Below are 21,772 nucleotides of genomic sequence, written 5' to 3' on the forward strand. Positions count from 1 at the left end.
TAACATTGTGCACAGGTCAGTCACCAACTCAACAGGTATTTGCATAGTTGGTTTCCGTGCTTGATGTGTTTCAAAGATATCTTCAAAAACCTCAAACTCAATGAAGTCTTCATAGTCCTTTCGCCTTTCATGCTTGTCCTTAAAGGAGGATTCACCTTGTATGTACACTGATTCCTGTTCCTTGTTGTGTTTCCTGCTCCTTGTTGCTGTCTGAATATTGACATTTCACATGCAGTTCAGATGGGCAGGTGGCTGCCCCAAAAAAACCCTAGCAACGGCTTCATTTTTTACCTTCCCCATTTTGAGAAGGTGCACTGGTGACCATGGCGAAACCTTACTATGGGGTGCCAATTCTGTCCGCAAAGTCATTTAGATGGTGGCCGTCGATGAGCCTATATGAAGATGATGAGCAGGCTGAGCTGACGGAATTGTTGTTGGTATGTCTGTCGACAACGTCCCCACCGTCAAAAGGCTTGCTGTTGACAAACTTGTTGTTGTTACTGTAGTCAACAAAGCGGAAGACACTGCGATCGAAGTTCTCGTTCTCATAGACATGGTAGGCGTTGATCGAGTCTTCATCGATTTTATTGACGGTGTAGTAAACAGTTTAGTTGTACACCTTCCAGATTTTTCAGAGGCCGGTTTTCTGATATCTGTAGAGACGAATACTTTTTCAAAAGGAGTTGATGGTTCAGAAGCTGACCACTTTTGACACACCTGAGGATTTATTGAAGTAACTTTAACTGTTACTGCCCTCTGTTTATCCGTCTCTTTTGGAGTCTTTATGGGTGGTTCAACTATGTCCTTTTGAGATGTGACTGTTTTTTGAGAATCTTTTGCCTTAAAGCAGGGTCCTTCATCTCCAGAGTCTGGAGTTTCTGAAGCTTTATTCTTCTGCAACCACAATATAAGCTTTGTGTCCCCATCTTTAGGGGTCTTGGCGAAAATGTTCTGAAGCATTTGCAGTCCTTTGGCTTGTGGGGTGGGGGTGCTTGCAATAAAAACACTTTGTGATGGTCTTCTGAGAAGTGTCTCAGCTTCTCCCAGGTCTTACATTGACGAAAACGTCCTTTCAACAGTGCAGATATGTAGATAGAGTAGAAGACTATGACTAAAGTTCACCTGAGGGTTTGTTTCCACTGAGGGTGATGAGTAGAAGAAACTGAGCAGAACTAAGGGAGACTCCTCTTCCACAACATGAGGTAAGTAATCTGAGGTGTGAAGCCACTGTACAGGAGGGAAGGATGCAAGCTCTGCTCAGACTGGTTGAACTTTGGTCAAACAAAACTATGTGGATTGCTACTCAATCCCATGAGGAAATACAATGAAAATAGGCCTGGATGACAAATTGCATACTATTAATAGTTAAAATTACAGAGGGACTCCCACCTTGAAGATGGGGAAGATGCAACATGTGAATCTATGAAAGATTAAATGCTGGAGAAACAGTTTCTTCTGTTTCAGTTCAGGGCTTTGGAGAGTTTCTGCTAGGAACACTTGGTGGTTATGAACTTGGGAGGAGTCTGCACTACTTTCGATGCAGGTGGTGCTGCTGTTTTTGAGGTCAATTGTGGTTTAGAGAGGACCTTTTCTGAACTTTATTTTGGGAGTGGTAACAGAGCGAAACAGCTCAGCAGCTTTCAATTGAGTTTTGGTGGGCATTGACAGTCTCTCTATACAAGGAAGTCGCATCAGAGGAGCCAGACCTAAAGGCTAAGCCATTTTCATCTCAATTCAGGGCTCACAGAGAGGAAGAAGTGCTCTCTTTATCCAGTGGAGGGTGTTTTGGGGATCAAGATTGAGATTGAGCGAACTGGAGTACTGACTAAGCCTAAGAGGTTGACCTGGTCTTCGGGACTATGTCAGGAGTGGCATCTGCTTTGCTTCACTAGGAGCTTTAGCTCTTCTGTGGGTGCCTCGGTGCCCTCCAAGAACAGTGCGTCTGGACTCCCAAATCCTCAGTCACTGAGTACACAATAGGCCATCCTGTTGCTATTTGGGTAAGATTACACAAGATCAGGGAAAGCATTTTGCTACGTTCTGTAGTGAGCCACTGCTATACTCTCAGATAACAAAGGATCTTCTTCCAATAAAAAGCTTGACAGGCATCACAGAAGGTTTTGTCATCAGCTGGTGAAACGCACAGATTGCAGACACTGTGTTGGCCACTCCATGAGTATTTCCATACCACTGACCTAGGTACACTCTACAAGATGTGGCCAGAGAAGGATTGAGGTTTGCCAAATGCCTGAGCTTCAAAGTCACGTGGTGTCCAAGGCTAACAGTCCGCGCCTGTCAGGCAAAAAGCCCAAGTTGTCGTAGGGAAACACTCTCGATGAGCACAGTAGTATTTTTTCAGTTACAGGGAGCAAAGAACACATAGCAGTCAGCAAAGAATCCAGCAAGGAACATGTCTATCCCAGATTTATGTTCTCAAACGTCTGAGCCCAACGGTGGAAGAAAACAATCTGAGGTGGAGCCCATGTCCTGGTGCATTGTTGTCCAACGGTGCAGTCACAACAGGTTTTGTGGCTCTAACCCTGTTGAAGAAAAACAAGTTGCGAATGTTTGGACCCAGCACTAGATGGCAGGAATATGCAGAGCACATATGCTTTTTCTTTTAACTACAGCATGAAAAAAATCAGAGGTCACGTCTCTTTGTACATACTGAACAGTATTAAACCCTGTATTGAAATCCTGTGTATCCTTTGAAATACATTTGTGATAGTTTCATTATTATATCTGAAAATGAAAAAAAAGCCATTAATACCACCAAATACAAATACACGAAAGCAGATACTAAAAAAGGTTTGTTTTTATTTCTAAAACTTGAAACAAATTAAATGTCTTTCTTTGTTTTAAAATCCATTGCTTTTATCCCAGTTAATAAGCTTATAAATCCATGGGTGCTCTGAATTTATTTCAGATTAGAACAAAACACTGATTTAAAATAAACTTTTAATAGATGTAGAGATAACAGCTATTTTGATGGGATTTTTAGCAAACAAAACAATGTTGTTACAAAACACCCTACACAATTGTAGTAAATGTCAGGGATAAAACGCTACAATCTGGGCACAAATCATATGTTCCTTGTTTCTCTGTCTGGCCGTACAGAACTGCTACTTCTGGAAATAGGTCACTGCAGCAACCAAGGCACTATAAACACATATTTCCATCTTTTGACAATGTTGAACAGTACTTCATTGCCTATGAGAGCTGCAGAAGTACTTGTAAGTAATCCCAATTAGTTTTCTCATCACTGGACAAGAACAGAGCCTTTTTAAAGTTGCTCAGTGGCTTATGTAAAATCCAGACATAAAATGAGCACAAACAATTAGTTCAACGGTGAGAATTACAGAAGTATCTAATAACATGTTAAGACAGTTCAATAATAATAGAATTAAAATAATTTTGTGCACAGCATCTGTAAATGGCAAGTACAGCGGCAAAGGTGCCGCTGCTAGCTCATGCGCAGGCTTTGTTTTTGAAGGGCTCAAGCTGGTTCGAGGCGATCTCATATGCATGGGACGATCATATATAACTTAAATAGAGTAGGGAATCTTTGTCTCTGTCTATTATAAATGTCTCTATAGAAATATGGCATCCACTCTGAAACAATGAAACAGTCCCACATCTGCTCCAGCACTCACTGCATTTGCAGCAAGCAGTGATGTTTTTATTATTTGAAAAACAAGACATTTCTCATGGGCATAACTTGAGCTGTTACTCTTTATTTTCCAAATCGCCGCCATCATCATCATCGTCATCGTCGTCGTCTTCATCACCTTGGTCTCCAGATTCTAGATCATCTTCGTCCTCTACCTAGCGTAAAATACAAGAAAAATACTTTAAAATGAGGCCATAAACCATACATGAAAAGCAGCAAAGAAATTCATAAGAAATAATAACACTGCAGAACAACTTTCATACCTTTTGTAACACCTTATCTGTAGAAACAATAACTAGTTACAGACTCCTTACCTTTGAATTTGCCACAGGCATTAGCTTGGTTCTGGTGATTTTCATAAGCACTACCCCTGCATGCCGTTAGGTGCGTCAATCAGCTCCACGTCTGTTGTCAGCATTGTCCTCGCCAGATATGATGGCGCAGTTCCTATAAAGTCGCCACCCCGGCGCACTGACGTCAGTTGCTTTTTCATGACTTTCCACACCAGAAGCGCAGAGCCATTAAAAAAATTACTACTGGTGCATCAAAATCCCTACCCCTAGAAATCAGTTCACACAGGGAGGAGGATGGCTAGGCTGGTAAGGAATCTGCAACTAGATATTGTCTCTACCAGATAAGGCGTTACACCAAAGGTAAGTAACTTGTTCATCTTAGAGACTTCTAGTTGCACATTCCTTACCTTTGAATCAATACCCAAGCAATAACATCACCGGAGGTGGGTCTGCAAACCAAGTTCATACTAGAAGGTCTAGCAAAAACGAATGGGCAAAGAGGTTGTCCCTACAGACCTGATGGTCCAGGCAGTAGGGTTTGGTAAACATGTGCAGAGATTCCCAAGTTGCCGCCTGATAAATATCAAGGACTGGAACTCCGCAAGTTACCGCAGTGGCTGCAGCTTTAGCTTGGGTCGAATAAGCATGCAAACTCACCGGGGATTGCTTTTTAGCCAGTTTTTAGCAGATCTTAATGCACAGTACGACACATCTGGAGAAGGTCCGCTCCTTCACTGCCTGACCTTTCTTTGCACCTACACAGCCTACAAAGAGTTGGTCATCCACCTGGAACTCTTATGTACGATCAGGTGGAACGCCAATGTGATTTTTGGGTCCAGACACTGGAGTGTCTCCTCTTCCTTAGAAGAATGTGGGGATGTGTAAAAAGCAGGCACGGTGATGGACTGATCTACATTAAAAGGTGCAACAACTTTTGGCAGAAAGGAGGCCCTAGTGTGAAGAACCACTTTGTCAGTATAGACAGAAAAGTAGGCGGCTTAAATGACAATGCCTGCATCTCACTCACCTTGCAGGCAGATGTAACAGCCACAAGGAAAGCTGTTTTCAAAGTGAGAGGGCAATTGTGGAGAGACTTTAAAGGAGCGCACATCAGAAATGTCAAAACCAAATTCAGGCAACCTAAAAAAAACAGAAATAGCAGACAAATAACCTTCAAAAGTGCCCATGTGAGAAGCCCTGCAGGACCAGAGAAAGGTTAAACAGGAACTCAGAGAGAGACGGCAGAAGGGAGGGGGGGGGGGGGGGGGGGGGGGTGTCAACATACTTGTCCGCACACCATGACACAAATTTCTTCCTATGACGGCGTATACGGTTTTGGTGGAGGGTCGCCTGGCTTCCAAGATTAAGTTACAGACTTCAGGAGGAAGGTCAAAAGCTGTCAACTGTCACCACTCAACTTCCACATCAGAAGGCGGAGAGTGGACAAGTTCAGGTGCAGAACCCTCCCCTGCTGCTTCGGCAGAAGATCCTTCTGAAGGGGCCTGATTTAGGATCGATGGACAGGCCCACCAGATTCTCTGTGCCCAGTCCAGTGCCACAAGGATTACTTGGGCCCAGTTGTTTTTGAACTTATTGAAAACTCTGGGCAGTAGAGGTATGGGCGAAAAGGCGTGCAGGAGGCCAGAGTTTCAGTCCAGATAAAAATCGGCTCAGAGCGATTGCTGCCTTGGAAACTCCAACGCACAAAACTGCTAACATTGCATGTTCTCTGAGGAGGCGAAAAGATCTAACGAAGGCTCTCCCCACTGCTGAACGAGACCATGCACCACCTCCGGATGGAAACACCATTCATGATCCGTTAGCCATTTTCAGTTGAGTTTGTCTCCTCTGGTGTTCAGCGATCCCGCCTGATGTTGACTCACCAACAGGGATATTCCCTGCTGTTCAGGCCACGTCCAGAGGAGCAGAGCCTCTTGACAAAGGGTCCACAACCCTACCCTGCCCTACTTGTTGCATTACCACATGGTGTTGTCTGTGAACACCTGCACCATCTTTCCCTTTTCAATGCTAGCCAGATCGCAAAGAGTTCCAAAAGGTTAATGTGAAGTTTAGATTCTGCCTGAGACCAGATGCCTCTGATTTCCAACTCTAACAGATGGCCGCCCCATACCAGGAGTGACGCATTTGACACTACTTTTGGACTTGGTTGGAGAAAGGGGAGGGATCTGCCTCTGACCCAATCGGGATTCTTAACGACCACTGCAGATCTTTTGAAGTTCCGTCTCAGATCTGGTCCTTGCTGGAGAGATGACCCTGATGCTGCGCCCACTGGAACTTCAGATGTCACAGCAGGGCCCGCATTTGCCATCTGGCATGTTTCTCCAGCAGGCGGCCATGAGGCCCAGAAGCCTCAGTCATTCTCACAGAAATCCAGGCTAGAAGCTGAAACATCAGAATCAGAGCTTTAATATCCTGGACTCGCCGCTCGGGAGGATAAGCCTGAAGCAGCACTGTGTTCAGAGCAGCTCCAATGAGAGGGAGCATCTGAGAGGGAGTCTGGTATGACTTTGGCACGTTTATAGTGAACTCCAGCGAATGCAGGAGGGTCAACCGTAGTCTGGAGATGGGAGACAACAGCCCGCCTTCAACAGCCAGTCGTCGAGTTAGGGGAAGAATGAAATCCCTGATACTTGCAGATGAGCTGCAACCACTGATATCACCCTGGTGATCATATGAGGGGCACTAGTAAGGCCAAAGTGGAGTACAGTGAACTGAAAGTGCTCATGGCTTCCCGTGAATTGCAAGTAACGTCTATGGGCATGCAGGGCAGGGATATGAAAATAAGCGTCCTGCAAGTTAAGGCCTACAATCCAGTCTCCTGCGTCCAGGGCAGATACAACTTGAGCCAAGGTGAGCATCTTGAACTTCTCATTCTTGAGGAAGAGATAGAGGGACCAAAGGACTAGTATAGGGTGGAGGCCCTTGCCCTTTTTGGGGACTAGAAAGTAGAGGAAATAGCAACCACTACCTCCTTCTGAAACGGGAACCAGCTCTATGGCTCCCTTGGCCAAGATGGCAGTAACTTCCTCACAGAGAAGGGAAAAGTGAGCCTCCGTCATTCAATCGTAGGATGGTGGGATGAGTGGAGGGCTAGTCTTGAAGTGGATGGAGTAGCCCATTTGGACTATCTGCAAAACCTACCTGTCTGATGTGATAAATTGCCAGCAGAGCAGATGATGGTGAATCCTGCCTCCAGCTGGCCCATGGTGAGGAAGAGTCAGATTAGGAAGGTTTAGGGGCTGCTGCAGGTGGTGTGTAGAGGACTGTCCACCTGATCCACAAAGTTGGTAGATCCCACGACCTCAGCCACTCGGAGGCTGGGCAGCATACGCGTCAAGGTGGCTAGCCAGGAATGGACATGGTTGGAGGCACCTTCTATAGCCACAAAAGGGGTGAAAGAAAGAGTAGGGGAATAGGCAGCCACTACTAGGCCCAAGGATCTGGCTGTGGTCTGAGAATCTTTTAAGCGTTAAAGCTCCTAGTCTACCTTGTCTCTGAAGACACCGGTGCCATCAAAGGGCATGTCCAATAAGGAAGCTTGGACATCCCCTGAAAAGTGTCCTCAGTCAGGCGAGGCGCCTTGGGCCACGTTTGATGAAACCATTCTGCCCAGTGAGTCAGTTGTGTCCACTCCGCAATGGATTGCGAACTTTGCTGCATCTCTTCCAACAGCCTGAGAGAGAGAGAGAGCACAGTCCGGGACTCCTCTGGGACCTGTGGCAGTACTTGAGCAACCGTGTCCCACTGCATCTGGGAATAACAGCCCAAAAGACATGCAGTGTTCACAGACCACAATGCAAGATTGGCAGAATAAAACATTCTCCCCAAGTGAGTCCAACCTTTTGGATTCCTTATCTGAGGGAGTGGTAGGGAACGTGCTCTGGGAGGTAGAGGCTTGGCCCACCAAGCTCTCAGGGGCAGGGTGTGTTGTATCATGAAACTTGGGTCCCCCGATGCGGGGCGATGACAGCAGGCAATCATCTGTTCACAGGAGCCCCGGTACTGGGTTTGGATCAGGTACACAGTATGACATCCTTGAGGGCCCCATTAAACAGGAGCAGCGGTTGTGCGGAGGAAGCTCCCGGTTGTAGCACCTCTGTCAAGAGATCATCTTGTTGGCCATTGAAGGCAGTTGAAGTTCCAGGACCTCAGCTGCACTTCTCACCACCACAGCATAAGACACTCCCTCCTCTGTAGCCACGGTAAGGGAAGAAAGCATGCCAGTAGCTTGAGACGCACCCAGTACACTGGCCTCACCCAAGTCTTCATGTCAGTCCATAGTTTCACGGGGCTGATATTCTGAAAAGTCCGGTGACCCCTCTCATTCATCCCCAAGGTATAACCCATAATTTAACGGATCAGGATCCGATCTAGAAGGCAAGGCTTCTGTTGGCATAGGAGTCGTCCAATGCCATCCGGCTCCATGTCAGAGTCGGGGCTCACAACAGGGCTGGCACCGCCTGTGGGCACGGATGATGCCGGGAGTGTCGGCATCGTGGAAGGTCTCAGTGGTACGACTGATGCTGGTCTGGATCCAGGATTGGATCCTTAGGTGCATTTCCGCATTGAATTCTGTGGTGGAGAACCTGAAGGGGCCCCTTTCAATTCCACAGGGCCCAAAGGCTCTCCAGCAGTGTCGGGCTGCTTAAAAATGAGCGCATTGGCATCGTAAAACTGAGTTGGGCAGGGGTCACTCCAGCTCTTGGAAACTCAGGGAGGGTGCGGAGTCAGCCGAGGTGGGGGATCCACAGAGTGAGGCCTAGACGCTGACGCTCCCTCCTTGGCAGACGGACTAGGAGAAGTTGAAGAACGCTTCGACTTCTTGAATTCCTTCATATGCATCGACTTACCTAATTACCCTGAGGATTTAGAGTGGGATGATGATGATGGATGACTCCGCTACTGATTCCAGGACCTTCATCTTGAATGCGATCTCAACTCGCACGGAGTCAGGCATCGGGCCCCCATCAGCTTTAAGGACCACTTCCTTAAAGCCTTCAGATGCATGGCCAACACTGAGCACGACTCCGGGTCGTGATCGCACTCTTGGCACCAAAGACCCCCGAGGTGCAGATCCGTCATGGACATCGCCCGAAGACAGGAACCACAGGGCTTGAAGCCAGTGTTTCAGGATGATATCCTCTCCACACCAGGAGTAGAACACTCAAAGTCCTGACTAAAAGTCGAAAAAAGCCAGTCAAAAAGTGACTGAAGGGTAGCTCTCTTCGGATCAGCACTTGCTGGCACGGAAAGGAAAGAACTGACGTCAGCGTGCTGGGTGGTATCTATATAGGAACTGCAACATCATATTAGGCCAGGATTATGTGAACGACAGACGCAGAGTTGACAGACGCCACCTAATGGCGCACAGGGGTACTGCTCATGAAAATATCCAGATCCAGTCTGATGCCTGGGGGAAATTCAAAACTAAGGAATCTACAACTAGAAGTCTCTATCCCAAAATACTAATCACTTACTTTGGAACCCTTGATAGTTTGTGTTTGAATCATTCTGTGACATAAAGCTAGTAATCCCACAGTACATTATAAGAACATGGAGTATCAACATGTCTATGTTTAATGCACTAAAAGAACTATCTCTTTCATCTCATTTCAACTAGAGTGAAACTCTGTAACCCCCAGACATTGTAGAGCTACTTCCACGTACTACCTAATCAGTAACGGGTTCAGAGGCCGTAAATAAGACGATCTCACTGATTTTAAGAATTCCAACACATAACGCTATTTAAACAGCAAGTTTAATAGTTTTTATTTAGAGCTACTTAAGCCAACACATCTCATGACTTTTGAATGCATATGTTGCTTTATCAGGGGAAAAAAATAATTGAAGGTTTTAAGTAATGTGTGGTTCAAGATAAAAGTAACATGTTTTCTACAATCGACTGAGAAATGTTAGACCCAAATTAAGGTTTTTCAACAGCAAAGAATATGTTGTATCAAATACCATTTGAGTTATTCTTGGATTCAGGAAGATAATTTTATTTCCACTGCTGTTATGGTGTGATAACAGACAACTGTCACTACATATGAGCTCATATACCACAATGTTTATGTCTGAATTCCAACCAACAAGGCATTTGTTGTCTTATCTCCCCAGAGACCAGCACAACTCATACGATTGAAAACCTCTTCTCAATCTTGACTTTAAAAGCCTTCAAGAAAGGAAAGGGGCACCTGTGAATCTAAGAAATATACAAATGATTGTGAACTGTAGATACTAAGTTAATGTGTTCTTCTCTAGCACTAGATCCTTCACAGATTCACAATTTTGAACCAGTATGTTGAAACTTTTTTTTATTCGGTATGAAAAAATTCATCCATTACAACAAATAATCACCAATACATTATTAATATACCAATAAAGCCATATATAGTAAAAACACCCATCATAAATATGAACATATAAAAACCTCATTTATAAAAACAATAAAATAGAAGAAATCATTCTAGAAACTCTACACTGAACCAGTTTGTTAAGAAACAGGTTGGGATGAGTTTTACCTGTATTAGAATAGTTGTTTAAACTATGCGTGATACTCTGGGTTAAGTTATAGATTCAAAGTAAGACAAATATGCCTTAGCAAGGGTAATGCACATGGCTCCCCACTGATGCTCTAAAATTGGAGTGGAGGGAAAGAGATTATTTGGAATGAGAGACTGCCTTTATCACCAGTGGCTTCCTTGCTGTGCCAAGGCAGACTGCCATGAATGCTTTACTTGGATACAGGCTGGCCTCTGTTAAACTGTCCAAAGACCACAAATAACTTGTCATTTCATTTGCTCTCTGCTCTTCAAGCTTGCTTAAGAAGAATGTAAAATGTTACTTACCCAGTATATATATATATATATATATATATATATATATATATATATATATGTTTGAGGCATGTAGTGCTGTAGCTTCACATGCTTTGCATGAGTCCGCCATCTATTGTTGGGCTCGGAGAGTTAAAAGTTGTTTTTCTTCAAAGAAGGTTTTCGAGTCACGAGATAGAGTGACTCCTCCTGTTGATGATACTGCGCATGGGCACTGAGTCTTTTCTTAGATTGTTTTCCCCGCAGGCGGGTGAAGTAAAAAGTGTGTATATGTATATGTAGATAGATAGTAAAGAAATGAGATGTCCATGCAATGTATATGGAAAATGTCACTTACCCAGTGTACATCTGTTTGTGGCATGTTCCGCTGCAGATTCACATGCTGTGCATTACTTCTGCCATCTAGTGTTGGGCTCGGAGTGTTACAAGTTGTTTTTCTGCGAAGAAGTGTTCGAGTCTCGAGATCGAGTGACTCCTTCTCTTCGGTTACATTGCGCATGGGTATCAACTCCATTGTTAGATTGTTTTCCCGCAGAGGGTACGGTAGGAGTGATAGAGTATATCGGTAAAAGAATAGAGATGTCCATGCTAATTCAAATATATATATATATATATATATAAATATATATATATATATATATATATGGAAAATGTCACTTACCCAGTGTACATCTGTTTGTGGCATGAGACGCTGCAGATTCACATGCTGTGCATTATCCTGCCATCTAGTGTTGGGGCTCGGAGTGTTACAAGTTGTTTTTCTTCGAAGAAGTCTTTTCGAGTCACAAGACCGAGGGACTCCTCCCTTTAGGCTCGATTGCACATCGACTCCATCTTAGATTGTTTTCCCCGCAGAGGGTGAGGTAGGAGTTGTGAGTATACTAGATGTGCCCATGCAATGGAGTAGGTATGTATGTACATAATGTGTACTAAAATAATATTTATTTACAAATTTACAATTCTTATTCAACTAACAACGGCTACAGGCTCCCGGGGAGGTGGGAGGGCGCATGTGAATCTGCAGCGTCTCATGCCACGAACAGATGTACACTGGGTAAGTGACATTTTCCGTTCTGTGGCATGTGTAGCTGCAGATACACATGCTGTGCATAGACTAATAAGCAGTAATCTCCCCAAAAAGCGGTGGCTTAGCCTGTAGGAGTTGAAGTTGTCTGAAATAATGTTCTCAATACAGCCTGACCTACTGTGGCTTGTTGTGTTGTTAACACATCTACACAGTAATGCTTCGTGAATGTATGAGGCGTAGACCAGGTGGCTGCCTTACAAATTTCTGTCATAGGTATATTCCCCAGAAAAGCCATTGTGGTGCCTTTTTTCCTAGTGGAATGCGCTCTTGGTGTAATAGGTATATCTCTTTTTGCTTTAATATAGCAAGTTTGAATACATTTAACTATCCATCTGGCAATGCCTTGTTTGGATATAGGATTACCTGCATGAGGTTTTTGGAAGGCTAAGAACAATTTTTTTGTTTTATGAAATTGTTTTGTTCTGTCAATGTAATACATTAGTGCTCTTTTGATGTCTAATGTATGTAAGGCTCTTTCGGCTACTGAGTCTGGATGTGAAAAGAAGAGTGGGAGTTCCACTGTCTGGTATAGGTGGAATGGCGAAATGACCTTTGGTAGGAATTTGGGATTTGTACGGAGAACTACTTTATGTTTATGTATTTGTATAAAGGGTTCTTGTAGAGTAAATGCTTGTATCTCACTTACTCTTCTAAGTGATGTGATAGCTATTAGAAAGGCAACTTTCCAAGTTAAGTATTGCATTTCACAAGAGTGCATGGGATCGAATGGTGGTCTCATGAGTCGTGTAAATACAATATTAAGGTTCCACAAAAGTACTGGTGGTGTTCCTGGGGGTATGATTCTTTTTAGTCCCTCCATAAATGCTTTGATGACTGGGATTCTAAAAAGCAATGTTGAACGTGTAATCTGCAGATAGGCAGATATTGCTGTGAGATGTATTTTAATTGAAGAGAATGCTAACTTAGACTTTTGTAAGTGTAATAAGTAGACTACAATGTCCTTTGCGGAAGCATTTAGTGGTTGAATTTGATTAGTGTGGCAATAGTAAACAAATCTTTTCCATTTGTTTGCGTAACAATGTCTTGTAGTGGGTTTTCTAGCTTGTTTAATGACCTCCATACATTCTTGTGTAAGGTCTAAGTGTCCAAATTCTAAGACTTCAGGAACCAGATTGCTAGATTGAGCGATGCTGGATTCGGGCGTCTGATCTGTTGTTTGTGTTGCGTTAACAGATCTGGCCTGTTTGGTAATTTGATGTGTGGTACTACTGATAAGTCCAGCAGTGTTGTGTACCACGGTTGGCGAGCCCAGGTTGGTGCTATGAGTATTAGTTTGAGTTTGTTTTGACTTAGTTTGTTTACCAGATAAGGAATGAGTGGGAGAGGGGGAAAAGCGTAAGCAAATATCCCTGACCAACTGATCCATAACGCATTGCCCTTGGACTGAGGGTGTGGGCACCTGAACGCGAAATTTTGCCATTTTGCGTTTTCTTTTGTTGCGAATAGGTCTATTTTTGGTGTTCCCCAGCGTAGGAAGTAATCTTGTAGGATCTGGGGATGAATTTCCCATTTGTGTGTTTGTTGGTGATCTCGACTGAGATTGTCGGCCAACTGGTTCTGAATGCCTGGGATGTATTGTGCTATTAGGCGAATGTGATCGTGAATTTCCCAATGCCAATTTTTTTGTGCTAAGAGACACAGTTGTGACGAGTGTGTCCCTCCTTGTTTGTTCAGATAATATATTGTTGTCATGTTGTCGGATTTGACAAGAATGTGTTTGTGGGCTATTAGTGGTTGAAATGCTTTTAATGCTAGAAACACTGCCAACAGTTCTAAATGATTTATGTGGAGTTGTTTTTGTTGATTGTCTCATTGTCCCTGTATGCTGTGCTGGTTGAGGTGTGCTCCCCACCCCATCATGGAAGCGTCTGTTGTTATCACGTCTTGAGGCACTGGGTCCTGGAATGGCCGCCCTTGGTTTAAATGTATAGGGTTCCACTATTGAAGCGAGAAGTGTGTCTGGTGGTCTACCAACACTAGATCTTGGAGTTGACCCTGTGCTTGTGTCCATTGTTTTGCTAGGCACTGTTGTAAGGGCCGCATGTGTAATCTCGCGTTTGGGACAATGGCTATGCATGAAGACATCATGCCTAGAAGTTTCATTACAAACCTTACTTGGTAGTGTTGGTTTGGCTGTATGTTTGATGTTATTTTTTGGAATGCTTGGACCCTTTGTGGACTTGGAGTGGCAATCGCTTTTTGTGTGTTGAGTGCTGCTCCCAAGTATTGTTGTATTTGGGATGGCTGCAGATGTGATTTCTAGTAATTTATAGAAAATCCTAGTTTGTGTAGAGTTTCTATAACGTATTGCGTGTGAAGAAGACACTGTTGTTGAGTGCTGGTTTTTATTAGCCAGTCGTCTAAGTATGGGAATACGTGCATGTGCTGTCTCCTTATGTGAGCGGCTACTACTGCAAGGCATTTTGTGAATACCCTTGGGGCTGGCTGTTGTTATCCCGAACGGTAACACTTTGAATTGATAATGTACGCTGTGTATTACAAACCTTAAGTATTTTCTGTGAGAAGGATGTATGGGTATGTGAAAGTAGGCATCCTTGAGATCTAATGTAGACATGTAGTGCTCTTTTTTTTTTAGTAAGGGATCCACGTCTTGAAGTGTTACCATGTGGAAGTGATCCGACTTGATGAAGAAATTCAGTGTTCTGAGGTCTAATATAGGTCTTAACTTTTTGTCCTTCTTTGGAATTAGGAGATATAGTGAGTAGACACCTGTTTCTTTCTGATGGTTGGGTACTAACTCTATTGCTTGTTTTTGTAATAATGCTTGGACCTCTAGTTGTATTAGGTCTAAGTGTTGTTTGGACATATTGTGTGCCCTTGGGGGCACATCTGGCGGGAAATTTGTGAATTCTATGCAATAACCATGTTGGATAATGGCTAGGACCCATGCGTCCGTAGTTATGTGTGTCCAGTTTTGGTAGTATGCAGTAAATCTCCCCCCCACTGGTGTTAAGTGTTGGAGTTTTGTGACATTGAAGTGACTGTTTGGTTTGACTTGTATTAGGTGTTTGGAACTTTCCCCTTCCTCTTGGGAATTGTCCACCTCTATATGAGCCACGAAACACTCCTCTCTGGTATTGTCCCTGATAGGTGGGTCTGGTTTTTTGAGGTGGAAGGCTCTGGTGTTTGCATTCAAAACCTCCCTCTAAATTGTGGCTTTCTAAATGTGCCTCTGCTCTGTGGGGAGTAGAGCACGCCCATGGCTTTGGCCGTGTCTGTGTCCTTCTTTAATTTTTCAACTGCTGTGTCCACTTCCGGCCCAAACAATTGTTCCTGGTTTAAAGGCATGTTTAACACTGCTTGTTGGATTTCTGGCTTGAATCCAGAGATTCGTAACCATGCATGCGAATGGTTACCGCAGTGTTGACTGTCGTGCTGCTGTGCCTGCCGAGTCTAATGGGGACCTTATTTGTTTGTTGGATATTGCTTGTCCTTCTTCCACAACCTGTTGGGCACGTTTCTGGTGTTCTTTGGGCAAGTGCTGTGTAATGTGTTGCATCTCGTCCCAGTGTGCCCTGTCGTAGTGAGCCAGTAGGGCTTGTGAGTTTGCGATGCGCCATTGATTGGCTGCCTGTGCTGCCACTCGTTTGCCCGCTGCATCAAACTTCCTACTCTCTTTGTCAGGCGGTGGAGCATCGCCTGACGATTGAGTTTTCCCTCCTTCTTGCTGCTCCTACCACCACAGAGTCTGGTGTAAGTTGCTGTGTTATAAACACAGGGTCTGTTGGGGGAGGCTTGTATTTTTTCTCCACCCTAGGCGTGATAGCTCTTCCTTTAACTGGCTCTTGGAATACCTGTTTTGCGTGCTTGAGCATGCCCGGGAGCATTGGCAGACTCTGGTAGGAAGTGTGGGTGGATGCCAAGGTGTTGAACAGGAAATAATCCTCTATTGGCTCTGAATGCATTGCTACATTGTGGAACGTAGCTTCCCTTGATAGTACCTGTGCATATGCAGTACTGTCCTCTGGAGGTGACGGCCTTGTTGGGTAACAATCTGGGCTGTTGCCTGATACTGGTGCATCATATAAGTCCCATGCATCCGGATCATCCTGTGTCATCCCTGTATGCATAGGTGACTGCATTGGAGGTGTTCTTACCGGGGACCGCTGTGGTGAGTGTAGTGGGGAAGGTTGTGGAGAAAACCTTGGTGGTGGGGTTTTATCTCTGCCCGCCTTCGGCTGCATTTCTGACTCATAAAATGCCAGCTTTCGTTTGGTTTTGATTGGAGGAAGAGTTTGTATTTTTCCAGTCTCTTTCTGGATATGCAACCTCCTTTGAGTATGGTCTGGTTCCCCCATACTTATTTCCTGCTCAAATCTGTGTTTTTCATGCATTTGGCTGGAAGGTCCTTGCTCTTCTGTGTAAGAGCTTCTTTTCGGCTCCGAAGCTGCTTTTTTTGGTACCGATGCTTCCGATAAAGTCTTTTTCGGTTCAGACATTACTTTTCTCACCTTGGGTGAGTCGAACTCTCGGTGTCGAGATCGGTCGGTGCCTGAATCTCGACCGGAGTCGGATGTCTTCGCCAATTCTTTGGCCTTTTTCGGTGCCGATGTTTGGTCACCTTCTTTTTGATGGGTTAAGCGCCATGGCCTGCTGGCGGTGGCATCCCCTTGGCCTTAACAATCTTAGTGTGAGTTCTGGACGGGGCAGTTTTACTCACTGTTTTCTGCATTGTCGCGGGTCGCTCACTTTCGGATTCGTCAGAGTCCGTCCCCTGGATGGAAATTCTTTCCTCCTCTTAGACGTCGAGTTGTTCTCTCGGTGTCGACGCCATTTGTAGTCTTCTCGCTCTTCGATCACGTAGGGTCTTTTTTTATCGAAAAGCCAGATAGGCCTCACAAGTATCCTCCCTGTGTTCTGGTGATAAACACAGATTACAGACCAAGTGTTGGTCTGTATAAGGATACTTCGAGGGGCACTTCGGACAGAAGCGGAAGGGGGTCCGGTCCATTAGTTTCGTCAATGGATGCGGTCGGGCTGACCAGGCCCTGCTGAACAGCGGAAGCCCCGAAGGGCCGCCGGAGCGCTTCTACTATCGGTGTCGAAACGCTAACACTAAACCGGTACCGAGCGCGAACAATACAGTTGAATTTGATATTTAGCTAACTTTCCAGATTCGAAACACGGAGCAAAGAGGAACACGTCCGAACCCGATGGCGGAAAGAAAACAATATAAGATGGAGTCGACGCCCATGCGCAATGGAGCCTGAAGGGAGGAGTCCCTCGGTCTCGTGACTCGAAAAGACTTCTTCGAAGAAAAACAACTTGTAACACTCTGAGCCCAACACTAGATGGCAGGATAATGCACAGCATGTTTATCTGCAGCTACACATGCCACCGAACATATATATATATATATATATATATATATATATATATATATATATATATATATATATATATGTATATATATGTATTTATATATATATACATATACATATACACATACACACATATGTACAAATGTTTGTAACATAAATGACTACAGGCTCCCGGGGAGGTGGGAGGGCGCATGTGAATCTGCAGCGGAACATGCCACAAACAGATGTACACTGGGTAAGTGACATTTTCCGTTCAGTGGCATGTGTAGCTGCAGATATACATGCTGTGCATAGACTACAAAGCAGTTTGTCCTCCCATAAAAATAGCAGTGGTTAGCCTGTAGGAGTTGAAGTTGTTTAAAATAATGTTCTGAGTACAGCTTGGCCTACTGTGGCTTGTCATGATAAAAAATCTACACAGTAGTGTTTAGTGAATGTATGTGGTGTTGATGAAGTAGCTGCTTTACATATTTCAGCCATTGGTATATTGCCTAAAAAAGCCACTGTAGCACCTTTTTTCCTTGTAGAATGTGCTTTAAGAGTAACTAAGAGTTGTCTTTTGGCTTTAACGTAGCATGTTTGGATGCATCTTACAATCCATCTTGCTAAACCTTGTTTTGATATGGGGTTGCCTGTATGAGGTTTTCGAAGGCTACAAACAGTTGTTTAGTCTTTCTGAATGGTGTTGTTCTGCCTATATAATACATTAAAGCTCTTTTGATGTCTAATGTATGTAAAGCTCTTTCTGCCACAGAATCTGGCTGTGGGAAGAAGACTGGTAGTTTCACTGTTTGATTTATATGAAATGATGATACGACCTTTGGAAGAAATTTTCAGTTTGTTCTTTGTACAACTTTATGCTTGTGTACCCGGAAGAACGGTTCTTCAATAGTAAAGGCTTGAATTTCACTTACTCTTCTTAAAGACGTAATTGCTACTAGGAAGGCAACCTTCCATGTTAGAAACTGCATTTGGAAGGAGTGCATGGGTTAAAATGGTGGGCCCATAAGTAAATAGCATACAATGTCTTGTATTGATGCTGTAAGAGGGTCAATATGTTTAGATTGACAGTAATATACAAATCTTTTCCATTTGTTTGCATAGCATTGTCTAGTAGTGGGTTTTCTTGCTTGTTTAATAATGTCCATACATTCTGATGGGAGTTGTAAATATCCAAACTCTATGACCTCAGGAGCCAAATTGCTAGATTGAGTGTTTTGGGATTTGGGTGCCTGATTTGGCCTTTGTTTTGTGTCAACAGATCTGGTCGGTCTGGAAGTTTGGAGTGTGGTACTACTGACAGGTCTAACAATGTTGTGTACCACGGTTGACGTGCCCATGTTGGTATGAGTATCATGTTGAGTGACGTTTGACGCAACTTAACTAGAAACTGAATGAGTGGGAAAGGGGGAAAAGCGTAAGCAAATATCCCTGACCAATTGATCCATAGAGCATTGCCCTTGGATAGGTGATGTGGGTGTCTGGATGCAAAGTTTTCGCATTTTGTGTTTTCGCTTGTGGCGACCAAATCTATGTGTGGTGTTCCCCATTGTTGAAAGTATTTTTTAAGTACTTGACAATGAATCTCCCAATCTTGTGTTTGTTGGTGATTTCTGCTGACGATAGCTGCCAATTGATTGTCTATCCCTGGAATGTATTGTGCTAACAGGTGAATTTGGTTGTGGATTGCCCATTTCCAATTTTTTGGGGCTAGAAGGGAGAGTTGGGACGAATGTGCCCCTCCCTGTTTGTTTAGGTAATACATGGTTGTCATGTTGTCTGTTTTGATAAGAACATTCTTCTGTGTGAGAAGAGGTTGAAAAGCTTTGAGTGCTAGGAAGACAGCTAATAACTCCAAGTGATTTATGTGTAGCTGTCTGTGTTTGGATCCCATTGTCCTTGAATGTTGTGATTGTTTAGGTGAGCTCCCCAACCAATCATTGATGCATCTGTTGTAATTATGGTCTGAGGCACAGGGTCTTGAAATGGCCGCCCTTTGCTTAGATTTGTGGAATTCCACCACTGAAGGGACATGCATGTTTGGCGGTCTATCAACACTAGATCTTGAAGTTGACCGTGTGATTGTGACCATTCTTGTGCAAGGCACTGTTGTAAGGGCTGCATGTTTAGTCTTGCGTGTGGAACAATTGCAATACATGATGCCATGATCCCTAAAATCTTCATGACAAATCTGACAGTGTACCGTTGATTTTTTTGTATTTGTGCGATTACATTTTGGAATGCTTGTATTCTTTGTGTATTTGGACATGCTAGTGCTTTGTGAGTATTTAGTATTGCACCCAAATACTGTTGTATTTGTACAGGTTATAGATGTGACTTTTTGTAGTTTATTGAGAACCCTAGTGTGTGCAAAGTTTTTATTACGTAATTCGTATGGTTTTGGCATTGCGTATGACTGTTTGATTTCATTAGCCAATCGTCTAGATATGGAAAGACATGTATATGTTGTTTTCTTAGGTAGGCTGCGACAACCGCTAGGCACTTTGTGAATACCCTTGGAGCTGTTGATATTCCAAAGGGGAACACTTTGAACTGATAGTGCTTTCCTTGAATGACAAACCTGAGATATTTTCTGTGCGCAGGATGGATGGGTATATGAAAATAAGCATCTTTGAGGTCTAATGCTGTCATGAAATCGTGTTTGTAGAGTTACCATGTGAAAATGTTCTGACAGGATGTAAAGATTGAGGGTCCTGAGATCTAATATTGGTCTGAGGGTGCCATCTCTTTTGGGTATTAGGAAATATAGTGAGTTAACTCCTGTCCCTATTTGAGATTGTGGTACCGATTCTATTGCTTGTTTGAGTAATAGAGATTGGACCTCTTCCTGTAACAGACTGATGTGTTCTGTGGATAGTTTGTGTGACCTTGGGTGTATATTTGGATGAGTGTGTATCAATTCTAGGCAATAGCCATTGCGGATAATTGATAGTACCCAAATGTCTGTGGTAATGTTTTGCCAATTTGTGTGGAACTGTTGTAGTCTTTCCCCCACAGGAGAAGTGTGGAGTGGAAGGTAATTGGACAAGTCACTGTTTAGGGTGCTGTGGAGGTTGCTTAGAGGTCTGAAATTTCCCTCTATTTCTGGGGTACTGCCCTCTATATGTGCCCCTAAAACCACCTCGTTGGTATTGTGGTTGGTAGGTTGGTTTTGCCTGTGATGTGTATGCCTCTGTTGTCTGTGGTCTGAACCCACCTCGAAACTGAGGTTTCCGAAAGGATCCCCTGTATGGTGCAGGGTATAGTGCACCCATTGCCTCTGACGTGTCTGAATCTTTCCTTAATTTTTCTATGGCTGCGTCAAGCTCTGGCCCAAAAAGTTGTTTTTATTGAATGGCATATTTAACACAGCCTGCTGTATTTCAGGTTTAAAACCTGAAGATCTGAGCCATGCATGTCTACGTATTGTCACTACAGTATTGACACTTCTAGCAGCGGTGTCTGCTGCATCCAGGGCAGATCAAATTTGATTATTAGTAATGGCTTGCCCTTCTTCCACTACTCGTTGTGCCCTCTTTTGGTGATCTTTGGGGAGATACTGGATTATGTGTTGCATCTCGTCCCAATGGGCCCTGTCATATTGAGCTAACAGTGCTTGTGAGTTAGCTATCCTCCACTGAACTGATTTGCTGCCTGGGATGCAACTCGCTTCCCTGCAGCATCAAATTTTCTGCTCTCTTTGTCAGGTGGGGGCGCATCACCTGATGAGTGACTGTTCGCTCTTTTTCTGGAAGCACTAACTCCCACAGAATCTAGAGGAACTTGATGGGTTATGTAATCAGGATCAGAGGGTGGAGGTTTATACTTATTCTCTATCCTGGGTGTTGTTATACGTGCCTTAACAGGCTCACTAAATATTTGATCGGCGTGTTTTAACATGCCTGGGAGCGTGGGAAGGCATTGGTATTTTGAGTGTGTTGAGGATAGGGTGTTAAACAAGAAATCCTCTTCCAGTGGATCCTCATGCATGGTGACCCCACGGTATGCTGCAGTCCTAGCTAAAACGTGATTGTACCCAGTGCTATCCTCAGGTGGTGAAGGTTTAGTGGGATAGCTGCCAGGGTCATTACTAGGAATGGGATCTGGATCATAAAGGTCCCATGGATCCACATTGTCCTGTTGTGAGTCAAAAGAGTGAGTGGGTGACTGCACTGGTGTAGAACTAGTAGGAGGAGAGGTAGGCAGGTGTGGAGAGTGAGGAGGAAAATGAGGAGGAGAAGACTGAGGAGGTGGTGGTTTCTCTTTCTGAATTGGCACTTTTGCTGGAGGCTGCATAGTGTCCAGTTCCTCCTGAAAGGTTAGCTTTCTTTTTGGTTTCAGAGGAGGAGCTGTCTGAATTCTGCCTGTTTCTTTATGGATGTGGATCCTGGACTGCCTTTCATCCATAACTTCAAGTATTGGTTGTACTTGATACTCCTCTTCAGAGGTTTGTGGCTTTCGTCAAGTCTTTTTGAAAGTCCATGCTCCTCTGTGTATGCTGG

General features: G+C 44.0%; 1 protein-coding gene across 2 annotated transcripts in view; it reads right to left on the reverse strand.

Moving 5' to 3' along the window:
• Positions 1-2,797: 2,797 nt before the first annotated feature.
• USO1 (USO1 vesicle transport factor) overlaps positions 2,798-21,772 on the reverse strand; it is a 565,160-nt gene continuing 546,185 nt past the window's right edge. For both annotated transcript variants that reach the window (XM_069230285.1, XM_069230286.1), the window contains one exon: positions 2,798-3,825. In XM_069230285.1, the coding sequence (XP_069086386.1) occupies positions 3,727-3,825 (99 nt within the window). In that variant the 3' untranslated portion in view covers positions 2,798-3,726. The remainder of the gene's footprint in view (positions 3,826-21,772) is intronic.

Source organism: Pleurodeles waltl, chromosome 1_1 (assembly GCF_031143425.1).
Source record: "Pleurodeles waltl isolate 20211129_DDA chromosome 1_1, aPleWal1.hap1.20221129, whole genome shotgun sequence".
Lineage (NCBI taxonomy): Eukaryota > Metazoa > Chordata > Amphibia > Caudata > Salamandridae > Pleurodeles > Pleurodeles waltl.